Source organism: Chlamydotis macqueenii, chromosome 1, assembly GCF_036417535.1.
Source record: "Chlamydotis macqueenii isolate bChlMac1 chromosome 1, bChlMac1.mat, whole genome shotgun sequence".
Classification (NCBI taxonomy): Eukaryota; Metazoa; Chordata; class Aves; order Otidiformes; family Otididae; genus Chlamydotis; species Chlamydotis macqueenii.
In genome coordinates, this window is record NC_141556.1 from 189,266,043 (window position 1) to 189,282,534 (window position 16,492).

The 16,492-nt window shown below is 39.8% G+C and overlaps 1 protein-coding gene across 11 annotated transcripts in view; it reads left to right on the plus strand.

Annotated features, from left to right (window-relative positions):
- Positions 1-1,404: 1,404 nt before the first annotated feature.
- SUPT20H (SPT20 homolog, SAGA complex component) overlaps positions 1,405-16,492 on the plus strand; it is a 38,628-nt gene continuing 23,540 nt past the window's right edge. For 2 of the 11 annotated variants that reach the window (XM_086771946.1, XM_086771950.1), the window contains exons 1-9: positions 3,550-3,699; positions 4,352-4,387; positions 8,593-8,651; positions 8,736-8,802; positions 13,141-13,270; positions 13,914-14,017; positions 14,556-14,672; positions 14,804-14,857; positions 15,767-15,906. In XM_086771946.1, coding sequence (XP_086628072.1) covers positions 3,631-3,699; positions 4,352-4,387; positions 8,593-8,651; positions 8,736-8,802; positions 13,141-13,270; positions 13,914-14,017; positions 14,556-14,672; positions 14,804-14,857; positions 15,767-15,906 — 776 coding nt within the window. In that variant the 5' untranslated portion in view covers positions 3,550-3,630. The other 9 variants (XM_086771943.1, XM_086771944.1, XM_086771945.1 and 6 more) reach the window with 7 other exon arrangements.

Here is a 16,492-nt window from a genome sequence, read left to right on the forward strand (position 1 = left end):
ATTCTAAGCAAATATAACAAATGCTAGAAATGTATTGCAGGTTTTTTATCTCCATCACCAATCTTTCCTGTCCCAAAACCATCATCACAAATCCTACAATCTTTCCAGGAGGATAAGAACATGGATAGAATTTCCCAAGTGATTCTTGCTACATATTTTTAATAGAACTATGAAGAAATATTTTTTATTTACATAGATGCTTTATAACTCTAGCTTTAATGATTTGAGATGTATTAGTCATACATGTGATTTTTAGTGTTAGCTCCAGTGACAAATTGTCTGCAGTGAAAAGACTAATTTTCAGCAAAATATAGAAGATAAAATGACCATATAGACTTAGAACATACAATGGCAAATGTTCAAAACACAATAAATACAACACGCTTTATCACTGTGCAAAAGTTGGCAGTATGTTCATCATTTATCCATCCGCATACAATATGGAATATATATTAACTTGCTTCTGATAAGGGGTTAAAGAGACAATATATAGAGAGAATATGCAGGCTGCCTGTGATCCAAAGACATCTAGCTCCTCTTTTGAGAAGAAAGCACACTTCCAAATCCAACACTGAAATGCCTTTGTAAACAGAGGTTCACACTGAAGTAATAGAAATACGCTGTTTCTCACCCCTCACAGTGTGGCGTCAGCCCACCCAAAACCCACACACAAACAGGCAGATTGTGGAGATTCTCCAGTCTAGATGTAACTTGGCGGCAGCACTGTGGGAAAGTTGTAGGCCCTCAAGCATTGCACAGGCTACTGCCTGGGTCTGAGAAGCCATTTCTGCTGGTATCATTGTTTAGAGTAATTCCTGTATACCTCAAACAGGAATTATGAAAATCCAGAGCATTATGACTGAGTGAAATTTACACTCAGGCATTGAGCGTATATTAAGCAAGGCTTGCCCAGCCATGTGCCCACCACACCTTTTCCAGGTAATCCCTCTCTATCCTTGAATTGCTGTCACACCACCCAACCTCTCCTCTCTGCCCCCAGAGAAAACAAGTTTCCGCAACGCGCTGCTGCCCGGGCAGTCACGCATCAAAAAATATCTTCCAGTACCCTTACAGCACCCCTGAGACACTAGGAAACCTCTTCAGATCTTCACCACGGCCTTAAGCCTTTGGCCTGCAGAGGTGCCCAGGCACTTTACTACCACTAAACCCCACGGACCTCCCGGCTTTGGCTCATGGCCCCCGCCCGCCACCGCCCCTCAGCGCCCAACGGCCACCCCCGCAGCCAGCCGGGCCCGCGGGCCGCCCGCGAAGGGGCGGGGCTTAGGAGCCCTCCCTCCCGTCTCTATGGCGACGCCGAGAGTCGCTTCCCTCCCTCAACCTAACCCACCTCGTCGCCGTGGCGACTGCTCCCGCCCCTTCCGGGACTGACCCGGAAGCGGCGGGGCGGAAGCGGCCGGCGGCGCCGCGGTGGGCTGAGGCGGGGGCGGATGAGCGGGCGGCGGGGCCTGCTGTGCGGGGGGCAGGGCCCCGTGGGAGGCCGGCAGGTAACGGCGCTCGGCGTCATAGGGCTCCCCAGCCGGGGAGGGGGCGGGCGGGCGGGCGAGTGGGTGGGTGGCGGCCGCCTCCTGCGCCCTGGCAGGCCAGGCGAGGCCGGGTGGGCCGCGGGAGCTGGGGGCCTGGCCTGTGGCCTTGCGGTTTGGCCCCGCCCGGCTGTTTCCGGCTGGCAGCTGCGTCCAGTGGCTCTCCGCCCTCGCAGGTAGGCCCGTGTCCGCGGAGACGGCGGCAGCACCGGCGGGTGCGGAGGTGCGGTTGGCCCGAATGCCCGCCTGGCCGGCCAACAGCAGGGCCTGGGCGGATCGAGCTCCCACTTGCACCTGCGCCTGGTTCCCAGTCGGGCCGGGCACTCTCTCCGTTCTCCTCTCCTGGGATCTGGCTCCAGCGTGAGCCGGGACGGGGGCGGAGAGGCCGCTCGGAAGGCAGCTGGCCTGTAGGATGGCACGGATGAACTCTCCCCAGGGCCATCTCGTGCAGGCTGGTTTTCGCCCACCGCCTCGCCATCTGTTAGAAGCCAGCAGATTTCAGCCTTGCGGGGAGCTCTGAGCTGTATGTGCTGGGGTTTTTTTTCTTTTGAAATTGCTTCCATGCTGAAATAGCTGAGTAAGGTTGAGGGAGATGTGAGGTAGCAGGCTTATGTCTCCTGAGATCTAGGAAGGTGTTTGCCAAAGGCATGGCTGATGTGAACTGTTGCTGCAACAGAAATATTTCCACAAATTGAAATTGTGTTGTGAAATTTCTTAAATGAACATTTCAAGTATAGTGAGGCACTGTAGTGTTTCAATGTGAATGCAGAATTAACTTGAATTTTCACATGTCCTTATTGGGAATGATAGTAAGGACAGGATCTAAAGACTGAGAGTTTTGAGCTAGGGTTTTTGTTATACACCTGTCTATCTAAATTTAAAAATGAAACAGCGTAGGGACGTAGTATCTGAGGGCAAGGACACCTAAGGAAAATGCTAGTGTTGTGCAAATTTTATTCACTTAGTAATTGACAGCCTACTGTGAGTTAGTATTAAGCTAACATCTCAAAACAGTGCTAGAAGGCACTGCTAGTGAAATTGTTGTCTATGCAATAATACTTTCATAAAGCAAAAAAACCCCAAAATCTAATAGAGTATACTAAATGTTCTGGTTGCTTGTCATTAAATATTCTAGCCTTCTGTGCATCTGTGGATGCAATGTTTGGGGTATCTAGGTAAGACTGCTGCAATAGAGGAAAGTACTTGGCTATGTAATTTCAATTATATGCTTATTATATGCTTATACTTTATTATTTAATACAATTAATGTAGAATGATTGTGCAAAGTAGTAGTAATCATTAGAATTGGAACCTCTGCGCTTACACTGAGTGGAACTTTTTTGTTTCTGTTTCTGGCAGAAAGGATACTATGCAAATAAAATTTAAGTACAATTAACCACTGGAAATGTATTTAAATAAAATGCTTATTTAGATTCTTAGTGATATTTTTTTCTCCTTGTTTGTTTTTTTTTTTTTTTTCCAGTACCCCAAGTGTGACCATAAAATATGATTCTTTGCCTACTGCACCAAACCTCTTAAGCACTTCTTTTGCCATTTGGTCACCTGGCTTCAACTACAATGGTAAGTGATGATTCAGGTAATATATTTTCAGATCTTTTCACTCTAGTCTGCTAGCTGTCTGGCTGATAAGGAGAATGCCATTAAGGTTTCTCATGTTCTTAAAAAAGAACATTTTGCTTGTCACTCCTGAGTTCTATTATTTATTTTTTCAGGAGTGTCTTTCTTAATAACATGTAAATATTTCTAAACACTTAGTTACTGTTCATTGCATCGTAGGAATTATAATGTAAAGCTAGTGCTATGTTTTCACTCATGATTAGTGTTAGCCAGTTGAGTACAAAGTGTAAATCCTATCTTCAAATAGTATTCTTCTGTTCACAGGTGACAATATTGCCATGGATTTTTACCTATTGTCAACCAGTCAGCTGAATGTCTGAAATCATGCAGTTATCCACTAGACCTATACAGAAAGCATGAGTATTTGACATAATCATATAAACAACTCAACATTTTAAAATGTTAATGTTCTGCAGAGGCAGGTTCTAATGAGTAATAGCCTGTCAAGTGTATGTTTGTTTCTTTGTTTTTTTCCAAGAAGAGTTTAGAAATTTTGTATTGGAGACACTGTAGGTGTATGGTAAAAAGCCTGAGTATTTTTGCTGTGTATTTCTTTGTTGTTACTGTTGTATGCTTTTCTCCCCTGAATTCTATTCTAACGTATGAAATAACTAGTACTGCCGTGTATTGAAAGTGGCTCATATGACTTCTGTTCCTTGAGGTTTGAGTAAAGGTATTTGCTTTCACGGACAGCTGATAGGGATGGGTTAAACTGAGGAAACAACACAGATATGTATGTGGGGAGGAGTATGTATTATAAGTGTTTCTAAGCTTTACTGAAGAGTGGAAAATTCTCCAAAACACATCTCTCTATTTTTTTTAATAGCGTAGCCTAGATTTTCTGCTTGTCATATCTAATTGGTTAATATTTTTTATTTTGTTAGGTATCATTTCTATTGCTACTTTTAATTCTAATTGCCTTTCATTGTTCTAAGACTTCATAATTTAGTCAAAACCTTGCAAGTGTAGACACTTGATAATGGGATTAATTGCTGTTGATGCAGTTACATGAGGTTTCAGCTTCTAAGTTTAGTATGTGCCAAAAATGTTTGAGCCCGTCTTCTAACTACAAATTCATATCAGTAGTAATAGAGTTTTTGTAGTGTTTTTTATGTATAAGGATGTTTAAACTGTTAATATGCATTCTGAAAAAAATTTTGTAATTATTGCAGCAACAAGCTTTAGAACTGGCATTGGATCGTGCAGAGGTAAGGAGTAGCTACATTATTTGTTTGCACGTAATATATTGGTTGAAAAATAGCCATTGTATTTTTATATTTCTTCTGAAAAGCAGTGGAGGAGCATGTTATGTAAATGTGTATGTAAAAATAATCACCCTTACATGTAACACTGGTTTTGAAGAATTCTCACTAGAATTGCTATGTTGCGTATTTGTCTCTTACCCCTTGTACTGAGAATATGGTCAGGTGCAGTGGTGACAGGCTATGCAGAACTTTGGTTTTCCCTTTTTAAACCAGCAAATCTGTGTGCTCTGAAATAAGCAGAGCTGTACAGTGGTGATCCAGAATCAGCTGGCAGAAATATATGGCAAAATCCTGTTTGTGTTTTTAAGAGTAGCCTAGGTAGAACAAAGAGACAGGTGCCTTCACATGTGTTTTCTTTTCATGGTGTTATCTGATAGAATGGTTACCCTGAACCCTATTGTTTCTGTTGGAGAACCTATCTTAATTAAATTCTGAATAAGCTGTTAATGAACATACTTCAGGCAAACAATAGATACTTGGATAAACCTTGTTTAGAATATAAGCTACATTTTTAATGTAGGATGATATCTTCATTCTTCTTTTTTAATTCAAATATTTAATGTACATGAGCAGTATTTATAAGACACAGCTCTATAGAGAGAACTAATGTAACTGTAAGAAAGAAGGGGAAAATAAAACTTCCTGAAGTTGGTTATAGGATTATAGAATAGTTAGGGTTGGAAAGGACCTTCAAAGGTCATCTAGTCCAACCTCCCTGCAAGGAGCAGGGACATCTCCAACCAGATCAGGTTGCTCAGAGACCTGTCCAACCTGGCCTTGAATGTTTCCAGGGATGGGGCATCCACCTCCTCTCTGGGCAACCTGTTCTTGTTCCACCACCCTTGTTGTAAAAAAAAATTTTCCTGATGTCTAATCTATTTTAAAACCGTAACCCCTCGTCCTATCACAACAGGCCCTGCTAAAGAGTTTCTCCTCGTCTTTCCTGTAGGCCCCTTTTAGATACTGAAAGGCCACTATAAGGTCTCCCCAGAACCTCCTCTTGTCCAGACTGAACAGTCACAACTCTCTCAGCTTGTCCTCATAGGAGAGGTGCTCCAGCCCTCTGTTAAGGAGTACTTGATTTGTCGATATTGTTGAGCCAGTACACATGAATTTGATTGTATCTTAGCATGTTAACTGCTACCATAGTTAACTAAGTACAGTAGTGTTACTTACTACTGTAATTACAAAACATGAGTGCAAAATCAAGACTTTGCATGCAACCCATGCCATAGTGTCGCAGTTTAGCCTTGCTCAGGACTAGACTATGAAGTCTCTCTCCTACTTCACCCACCCTTCAAGGGAACAGGGAGAGATAATACAAGAAAAAAGGCTCGAGGTTTTACATAAGGACAGGGAGAGATTCATAAAGTTACCATTACGGGCAAAACAGACTCAACTTAGAATCATAGAATCATAGAATGGTTAGGGTTGGAAGGGACCTTCAAAGGTCATCTAGTCCAACCCCCTGGGGAAAACTATTTGTTTATTATTAAAACCTCCTCCCACCCCTTCTTCTTCCTGGGCTTAACATTCTCTACCTCTTTCACCCCCGGAGTGGCACAGGGAGAAAGAGGGAATGGGGGTTTACAGTCAGTTGATCACATGTCACTTTGCACCACTCCTACCTCCTCGGGGGAAGAACTCATCACGTTCCTCCCCTGCTCCAGTGTGGGGTCCCTCCTATGGGCCACAGTCCTTCGTGAACTGCTCTGGCATGGGTCATTTTTCCACGGGGTGCAGTCCCTCCAGAACAGCTGCCCCAGCGCAGGCACTCCACAGGCCACAGCCACCTTCAGGCATCCACCTGCCCCAGCACGGGGTCCTCCACAGGCTGCAGGTGGATCTCTGCTCCTCTGTGGGCCTCCATGGGCTGCAGGGGGACAGCCTGCCTCACCATGGGCTGCACCACAGGCTGCAGGGGAATCTCAGCCAGGAACAGCATTGCTCCTCCTCCTCTTCCTTCACTGACCTTGGCGTCTGCAGCCGTTCCTCTCACAGGAAATTCTTCACAACTGGCTCAGGCAGACGCCTCTCAGGTTCTCTTCACATCTCATCTCCCTTCACTTATTGCAGCCGGGCTGGTCTGAGTTTGGCCCAGACGGCCACGCGGCAGAAGGCCAGAGGGTGAGGGCCGCAAGGCCCACAAGGCTCATGCCTCCCCCTCTCTGCCTCTACTTCTTCACAATTTTTTTTTCCTGTTTTTTCCCTTCTTAAACACGTTATCGCAGAGGCGTTATCAGGGACCATTCTGCTACCAGTTGGCTCAGCCCTGGCCAGCAGCGGGTCCCCCCTAGGCCCGGCTGAGTCCGTTGGACAAAGGGGAAACAACTTCTATCACCTTCTTACAGAAGTTGCCAGTGTAGCCCTCCCCCCCCAAAATAAAACTAGGACATTCCACCCCTTGCCTCTGTGAATTACGTATTTAAGAATTATAATTAAAATACACATGCATCAACAAACAAGCAACAAAAAAAAAGGAATTTCCCACACCAAAATCAAAATACTATCCTCACAATAGGGAACAAAAGTGGAAAATTTACACACAGTTCACCACTTGTCCCTTCATCACAACTAGAACATAAATTCTGCATAATCATTTTGCTTTTTTATTGAGTTCAGTCCTTTTTTTGCCTGTTTCTGCTCCCAGTTAATATCCTTGTCCCAAATTCCTCGATCCCCACACTGGGTACCAAAAAGACGGTAGTGGTTGAGCCTGAGTCACCACATAACTTCTCTTGCTCACCCTCCCCGTTCTCAATGAGATAGGGGAGAGAAATTGGGAAGAAAGGAAAACTCGTGGATTGAGATAAAGACAGTTTCCTAGAATAGCAAAGGAAAACTACAATAATAACAAAATATAAGGATATTAATGTATACAAAATGAACAGTGCACAATTTCTCACCACCTGATGTCCCAATGACCGATACAGCCCATCCTGAGCAGTGATCAAGGTAACAAAACCAAGCACCAAGCAAAGGAGCAAAAGCGAGCCAGCAAGGCAGAGGGAACAATGCCAGCAAGCAAGAGGGAGGTGGAAGAAGATGCCCCCCACAATGGGCAAAATCCACTTATATACTGAGCATGATGTTTGTGGCTTGGAATACTCTCTGGCCAGTTTGAGTCAATTATTCTGTCTGTCTTTCTCCCAACTTCCTGCATCTGCATATTAGCAAGACTTGGAAAGCCAGAAAGTGTCCTTGGTCTTATTAACAACAACATTCTTCACATCCAAAATCCAAAACACACTAGCTGCTGAGAGTAAAATTATCATAGAATCATAGAATGGTTAGGGTTGGAAGGGACCTTCAAAGGTCATATAATCCAACCCCCCTGCAAGGAGCAGGGACATCCCTGACTAGATCAGGTTGCTCAGAGCCTCATCCAGCCTGGCCTTGAACGTTTCCAGGGATGGGGCCTCCACCACCTTTTTGGGCAACCTGTTCCAGTGTTCTATAACTCCCATCGTAAAAAATGTTTTCCTAATTTCCAATCTAAATCTACCCCCCTCTATTTTAAAACCATTACCTCTCGTCCTATCACAACAGGCCCTACTAAACAGCCTTTCCCCATCTTTCCTGTAGGCCCCCTTGAGGTACTGGAAGACTGCTATCAGGTCTCCCCGGAGCCTCCTCTTCTCCAGGCTGAACAGCCCCAACTCTCTCAGCCTGTCCTCATAAGAGAGGTGCTCCAGCCCTTTTATCATCTTCGTGGCCCTCCTCTGGACCTTCTCCAACTGGTCCATGTCCTTCTTGTGTTGGGGGCTCCAGAACTGGACACAGTACTCCAGGTGGGGTCTCAGCAGGGCAGAGTAGAGGGGGGAGAATCACCTCCCTTGACCTGCTGGCCACGCTCCTCTTGATGCAACCCAGGATGCGGTTGGCCTTCTTATTAACTCTATCCCTGCCGAAACCAGGACACATGGCCGTCAAATGCTGTGTTTCACGGCTAAATTGAGGTGTGTCCTTGTTAATGACTTGTAACATACACCAGATCATGTTTAGTACACTTTTGAAACAGTCGTGTACCATAACCGTTCATTACTTTCTGTATCCATAGAACACTGTCTGGAAATGAACTAAAGTTGCATGATAGCTAGAATTTTTGTAATACATATGTTGGCTTTTTGTTTACTTTTCTCTTCTAGTATATCATTGAAAGTGCCCGTCAGAGACCTCCCAAAAGAAAATATTTATCCAGTGGAAGGTAGTAAGAGTTTCAGTATTTAGCTTTTAAATAATATTTTTTTTTATTTAATTTTGGTTACATTTTAAGCTTTTTTAATTTCAGAAAATCTGTATTTCAAAAACTCTATGATTTATATATAGAAGAATGTGAAAAAGAGCCTGAGATAAAGGTAAGTGGAAATTGCTGAGAAGCCTGTCTGAGCAGGCAAGTTCAGAAAATACTTTTTTTTAATTTCATTTAACGCCTTTGTTAAAGAAAGAATAAATCTGGTTACTGTAGTAGTTACCTAAGGCTAGCACTGCAGGAGAAACGAGTATTATGACTTTTGTGGACAAAACTGTGTAATTTAATAGCATCATCTTAATTCAGTTTGAATTAAAAACAAGGTGATGGGAGAGCCAATGGCTACCTGGTAACCCTAAATCTTTTTTTAAAGGTAATAAGGTGGAGTGCTAGCAGGGGATTGTAGAGATTGTGTAAGATTGTGCTCTTGAGATGCTTTTATATATGTGAAAAGAGAGAATTTCAAAAGAGTGGTCTAGAACGCAGAGGTGTATCTAAGAAGTTTATTAGATAACTACTAATAAATAACTGAGTGATCTAATATGAACAGTAAGGCCTAGACTCACTTGAGTGACCTGTTCGGTCTGACTTAATCCTGCGTCACTGCAGTCAGTTGTGGTCAAGTTCAGGGCCAGCGTCAATGCCACATGCATTGTCTCAGTATCACTTGCAGAATCAATTGCTTAGTATGACTGCCACGGGTTAAAATATGGAGAATTTTTTAGAATCTGTGCTTTGTTGTAAATTCAGATTTATTTCTTGGATAACTGATGAACTGCTAAAATGTTTTGTGAAATTCTCTCATAATGTTAACAAAGAAGCTCAAACAGGCTTGACAACAATAAATCTAAGGTGTAAAAGGCACAAGCTACTTTGCTAAGCTCTGAGTATCAAAAGGAATGAGAACAAGTGTGGAATCTGCTGCATTGCTACTTCTTAAGGAAGTAAAAACCTATGAGAAGACAAATGGGAATGAGGTATTAGTTATTGAGCACCTGTAATTCTTTTTGGTGATCCTGATGTAGTTGGTTTCATTTAGCATATGATGCTGATTCAGATCACAAACATGAGTAAGGTGTTAAACAAATTACAGATTGAAAGGATTAAAACATCAGTAGTGAAAGAGTAACAAGATATTTGAGCAGCAGATTTCTGAAAGAGCAATGCTTAGTATTGTTCATGAAGTTAACTTTCAAATAGTTAATAGTTCTGTGGAAATTGAGACAAAATTGTGCCTTCCAAGGTGCATCTTCTATGTGTTTGGAAAGTGGTGCTGGGATTAACAAAATGTGTCCAGAGTCAAGGGGAGAACCTGAGGTGGTTGTTCTAGTTTTCCATTTCACAGAGATACAGTAAATATCTACAAGGGGTTTTTTTTATGGAGGTGATCTATTTATTTTAAGTTTTTTTGCCAACTTTTCAGTCATAAAAGTAAGTGGGAAAATTGATTTAAGATGCTACAGTGAGGGACAAGAAAAGCAGTCATGATAAATATAAAATCGTAATTTTGTGTAACACCAGTGCATCGTTGGAGGAGTAGGTATGAACATTAACATTTTGCTCATAGCCAAGGATGGAGAAGTAACAAACAGCATAAAATCACTACTTTGGTCGTGTTAGGCAGGAGTGGTCACTATTCGTCATTCAGTGATAATCAGCAGTCACTGGAAATGAAAGGAAGCACCTGTGCCTTCTCTGTTCTGCTTCCCAACCGTCACGCAGTCACTGCGGTGCATGTTCATGAGGGAGGCGTGCCGCTTTTCTGTGGATGAAGTCAGAGAGGGTTAGGAGTTCTAGCTGATGTAACAGAGCAGTGTAACTGGCCTGGTGGCTTGGTATCTAAACTCTTGTGATACACTGCAGTGAACACTTAAGAACTGTAATATACCTCAGGCCACTCCTTGGTCTTTAAAATCTTTCCAGACAAGTCCTGAGCAAATGGTTAATATCAGGTCTGAGCTAGTATCTCTAATACCCAGCTCAAAGGAGAAAGCTGATTTTTTTTTAAATTATAAAAAATGTTCATGCTCAGTGAAACATAACTTTACCTGCTTATTGAAATGCTTGTACTTAAAATGCTAATTTGCGCTAAAGTCTTGGAGAGGCTTTGTATTTTAAAATGTACTTAGAATATGTTGTAAGAAGTTCAAGTCATATGAACACAGTGTCCAAAATGTTCTTAGGCCTGTGTGATTGTCCTCTCCTCTTTCCTTTACCTAGTCTTCTCCCCTCAACATCCTAACCTCCAAAAAAATGAAACAAGCAAAAAAAAACCCAAGCCATAACTGGCCAACTATTATTGAACAAAACCTAGAAATTAAAAAATAAAACTAACATTTATTCAGTCATTTACTGAATAAATTTAGATTAAGAGAGTGATGTAATTAACTCAATTTAATTACATTTACAATTTAATTACCATTATATATTTTACTTATGAGGTGGCTAAGGACCAGAAGCCTTCCATAAAAATAAATCTTTTGGCTATTTCTTGCATGCATGGACAAATTTGGGGGGGGGCAGAGGCGGGGAATTGTTTATTTAGAAATTCTATGAGTGGTTACTAGTTAGTATAATTTATTCAGTGCCTGGACTTTGAATGGAATAATGCCATCAACTGAATGATACTTTTTCTTCAGCTCATGAAAATAGTAAAGTCGAATTAGAAATGTTAACAGTATTGTTAGTAACAGCTTCTAGAAGCAGTATTGATTGTGTCCCAATGACAGAGAAATTTAATTACTGGGGGGAGTGGGGTGCTTTCTTTTTTATTTCTAAATATAACTTTAGTATAAATAATTCATTTCTTCCTAACCTCTCTTACATAACCTGATGATCCTTTTTAAAATCAGCTCTTAGAGAATTCTCATATTCCTTTTTGTCCTCCTAATATCATTACATAAATATACATGAAGGTATTAATCTTTCTAACACTGGGGAAAAAATACAAAAACTTTTCTGTTGAAAGATGACAGTATCTCAGTTCTTATGAGAAAAGATGTCAGAGTAGTTGAGTGCTGACTTTGCTATCAAATGACATTTACTGTACCTCAGGCTACTTCATATTGTGTCTAAGTGAAAGCCCAGTAGCTGTATCCTCTACTCAGTGATGTGTCTGAAAATTCAACTAGTGCAAGTACAGTCTTCTGTTTGGGATAGATATTAGGGGAGGTTAATGGGAGTTTTAACTGGAAAAGGTTTTGCATAACAGGCTGCATCTCCAGAGTCCTATATAAGGAACTGGCTTTCTTAAGCAGTCTCTACCTCTATTGTTGCTGTGACATATTTTCCCCATTCTCCCCTGTTCTTCCCGTTCTTTCCCCACTAATCCTCCAGGATTTATGAGCTATTTTGTCCTTTTCTTTGTATTGGTTTCCACAATTTCTAAATTGTAAAAGCCAGTAAGGTGTAGTCATCTTCATTCATGATGCATGGATAAGAGTTAATTTTGGGCACTAGTTTCAAAAGTACATAGCAGGAGATGGAAAAGATTTTCCTACTTTTTCTCCACTTACTTTTTAAAATTATCTGTTGGATTATATTGCTGTGGGATCTGGGGGGTTTGGTTTTGCTCCTTTTCTCTTACTTTGTTCCCCTGTAAGGAATGATTCTGATTTCTGTCTTCCCAATATCTCTGGAAATATAAAATTGTTCAGAAGGAGACAGCCCACTCCTGCTTAGGTGGGTGTATGTGAAATGAGTAGTTGGGCAAGCTTAGCAGAGCACTAGGGTTAACTTTCAATGGATGGCTGGTATTCAGCTATGAAATCTAGCCTCCAATTAGAAGGTGTAAAGTTATCTGAGGTTTAGAATTCATTGGTTTAAGTTTGAAGAGGGCTTTTTTTAAATGTTTACATTTTTAGGATGTACATGAGGACTTCGAAACATACCAATTAATTTTAAAAATCTGTTATATGTGGAAGAGATTGTTCTTACAGTTCAATAAGGGAATACTCGCTGCAGCTGCTGGATTAGATTTCAGCAAATGCAGGCAAGCCAATGCAATTAAGAAAGCTTCCAAATGCTGTAATTCAGTACTTTAATCCTGGAAAGAAATGTTTGCTTCTGTTAGGAATACTTGAAAGTAGTAAATATCTTGTTGTTACCAGACAATGCATAGTGTGTAAATGATGCTCATAGAAATGATAAAAAGAATAATGCATATAGATTTACAACATTGTAGCATAGGGTCATTCTTCATAACTGTTGTCTATGGACTTAATTCAAGGGTTTTTTTAATTTAAATAGATGTTTTTTTAAAAAGTGTGTATAAGTATGTGTAATAATGCAAAATACTTTGAATACAGTCAAATTAAATTTAGCTGGGCTTGTTTAGATGTATACTTCAACATTAATCTAAATAGTACTCATACTCTAGCAATTGTTTTTGTTGCTACTAATTACTTGATAGTATTATGTTCATGAGCAATGTTTACTTTTAAAGCAGAAGCTGAAACGAAATGTGAATTTACTTGAGAAGCTGGTTATGCAGGAGACGTTGTCATGTCTGGTAGTGAACCTCTATCCAGGAAATGAGGGTTATTCACTTATGCTCAGGGGAAAAAATGGTTCAGGTAATATTTTTGCTATTTAATTTTTAAAAATATTCAGAATGCTCTATAAATAGTTAGAATGTGTTGTTGCTTACATTTAATTGTTTCTCTTCTAACATAATAAAAAAAACCTGTACCTGAACAAAAAATTTGCATAATGCTGAGGTGCTTGTGAACAGTCTGTAACAGTGTAAATCAGTAGCTATGAGTCTTCCATTTTCTTATTTTCCGTTAATTTCCTATCTGTTTTCTTTTCTTCCTGAGTTCCTTATCTGAGTTTCTCTCTCTTCAGATTCCTTTTGTGAAATTATTCTTTCACTGCTTCCTAAATCTAGGTTTGAACACATCTGTGTTCCAGTTAAGTCGCATCTTCATGCCACCGATACTGTGATGTGCAATAAGAGCATACACTATATCAAGTGGAAGTAAAAATTTCATCCCATTGAGCTATAAAGGCACATTGCCTTTTGGCTCAGTAATAGCAAAATCAAGCTCTGGGAACAGAAATAGATGTAAAAATTAATACTATGAAAAAAAAAATTGCCTATTTGAATAGGTTTCTACTGATCCTACTTTTTCCTGTGCAGGCTTGTTTTAGATTTCATGTTCTTAAAATTTAAACTTGAAAGGCAAAAGAAAAGTAATATGTTTTGTTTAAATTCAGATTCTGAGACCATTCGACTGCCTTACGAGGAAGGAGAGCTGCTTGAATATTTGGATGCAGAGGAGCTACCACCTATTTTGGTTGATCTTTTAGAAAAATCTCAGGTTTGAAAGTTTATTTTCAAAAAACTTATGTTTTGTACCCAGAGACCTTGATTTTTTTAATTTTTTTTTTAATGCTTCACATAGCATTAAAACACCTGTGCAGGACTTAAAACACCTGTGCAGTTGGAACTATAGTACTTAATGCCCCAAATAAATATTTTAGTGATATATAAGGGGAAAAAAAATCATAAATACTGGGAAAACTGTATGGAAGTGGAAGAGTTTTTTATAGTTAAGGCTGCCAAACAACTTTGACCCTGTGCTCTAGCAAAATGCCCTTTGTCATGATGAGATATTTGACATGGGAATTTCTTAAAACTACATTGCTGGCATATGAAAACACCACATTTGAAGCTTGTATGTTAGGTCTGTCTAGGTGTGTAGTAAAGACCACTGGTCTTGACAAAATTAGTGATTAGTTTTATTCATAGTATCACTGAATATTATATAACTAACTTATTTTTGGAGGCAAAGCCTGAGGTAGATGGGTGAATATTTGTTTATTTACAGGTTGGGTTTTTTTGTTTTTTTCAACTAGGTTAATATTTTTCATTGTGGATGTGTCATAGCAGAAATACGTGACTATAGGCAGTCTGGTAACATGAAATCTCCAACGTACCAAAGCAAGCACATTCTTTTGCGTCCTACAATGCAGGTGAGAAGTGTTTTAAGTCATTCCTCACTGTTACAGTAGTTCCTAGTCTGGATATGAACTATTACTGAACATAAGTTAAGAAATCTTATTACTTAGTTGAAAGCTAATTACCATTCTATCTTTCTGCTCAGACTTTAATTTGTGATGTACATTCTATAACAAGTGACAACCACAAATGGACACAGGTGAGTAAGCACTTTTTTTAAACTTTACAGTGATGCTGTAAATACACTTAGTTTAATAAGTGTATTTACAGCAATAGTTTAATAATCTGATCTGTAAAACTTTTTTTTTTTTTTTTTTAATTAATTCAAGCTGTTGGTGATGTGCTTGGTGTTGCGTGCTATATGCTCCAGAGAATGGTCAAATTAACTTGCTAATAGCATCTTCCCCTAAGATGCCACAGAAAACAATACGAGTTGATAGATGTTTTGTGGAATCAGACCTTAATTTTTGGTAATACAGAATGGCAGTATTGGAGTTATTCTGCCTAGTTTACCTTGCTTTGTTCATCTTCAGCCTACAGCCCTAGAACAGCAGTTGGAGTCTAATGACACAGTTGCTTCTCTAGCATCACTTTGCTATTGATGCTGTTACAGTAAAGAGAATCCTAAGAAACTATGGTTGTACAGTTATAATTAGTTAAATGCTGATACCACGGTGTGCTCATTTGTATTTCAGAGCCACAGTCATGCTCAAATCCATTTCAACTTGTAATCTAAAGTCCTAGGTAGATCATCTTTATGGCACCGATTGCCAGTCCGTCAGTATAAATCACTGACAGGAAATGGATTTCATTGCTACTACTGCTCTATTTAAAAGAAACAAATTAAAAAACCCACAAACAAGAAGCTAGAACACCCCCCTACTTTTTGTGAGGATTTCCTTTCCTATTAGAAACCCCACTCAAAGGTCTGTAATTCATAATAATGGTTAGTGATACTTAACTGTTGAATATTTTCTTTTACTGGCTATCCACATAATTTTTTTTTCAATTTTCTTTAAGATAATATGCATATATGCATAGGTATATATCAGCTTCATTAGTGTTAAAGTCATATTTTTGCATTTATTAATTGCTGTCTATATTACAGGAGGACAAACTCCTACTTGAGAGCCAACTTATTTTGGCTACAGCAGAGCCTTTGTGTCTTGACCCTTCAATAGCAGTGACCTGTACTACAAACAGACTCCTGTACAACAAGCAGAAGATGAATACTCGCCCCATGAAACGGTAGTTTTCAGTGTGAAGTGTGTTGAGACTTTCTTTCAAACTTTATGTAGTGGTCTGAAGAAAAACATAAGCAATGCTTTACATGATAATTTTGCTTCTAATATGCAGTGCTCAAAGTAGTATCTACTTAAAAATTAGGAATATAAGCAGTCAAGAAATTGTATCTTATTCTGAAGTGTTCAATTTTGTACTATATTTCAATTAGTAGCAGATACTGTAATGTGCCTATTTTTGTGTATCAAAATAACGTGTATATTTTCCTTAACATAATATGTTATTGCAGTTTTGATTTTGTCCTTTTTTGTATGATTTAGATGTAAGATGAGTCAGATGGCAGCTCACTAATGTAAAATGTAGAAATGGATCTGTGGCATATTGATCTCTGATTCTTTAAAAGCTCTGTGCAAGTTCAACCCTAAATGAGGAAATCAAGGTTATTATTTATATGCTTGGCCTTTAAGCTAAACAGAAGTGTAAGCATGTTAGAATCTCAGAAAATTTAAAAGTAATGTGGAATGCACTATATACAAAAGGTTGAAATTGTTTCGTTTTTGCACATGGTGGTTCACTTTTTTCCACAGAAGCT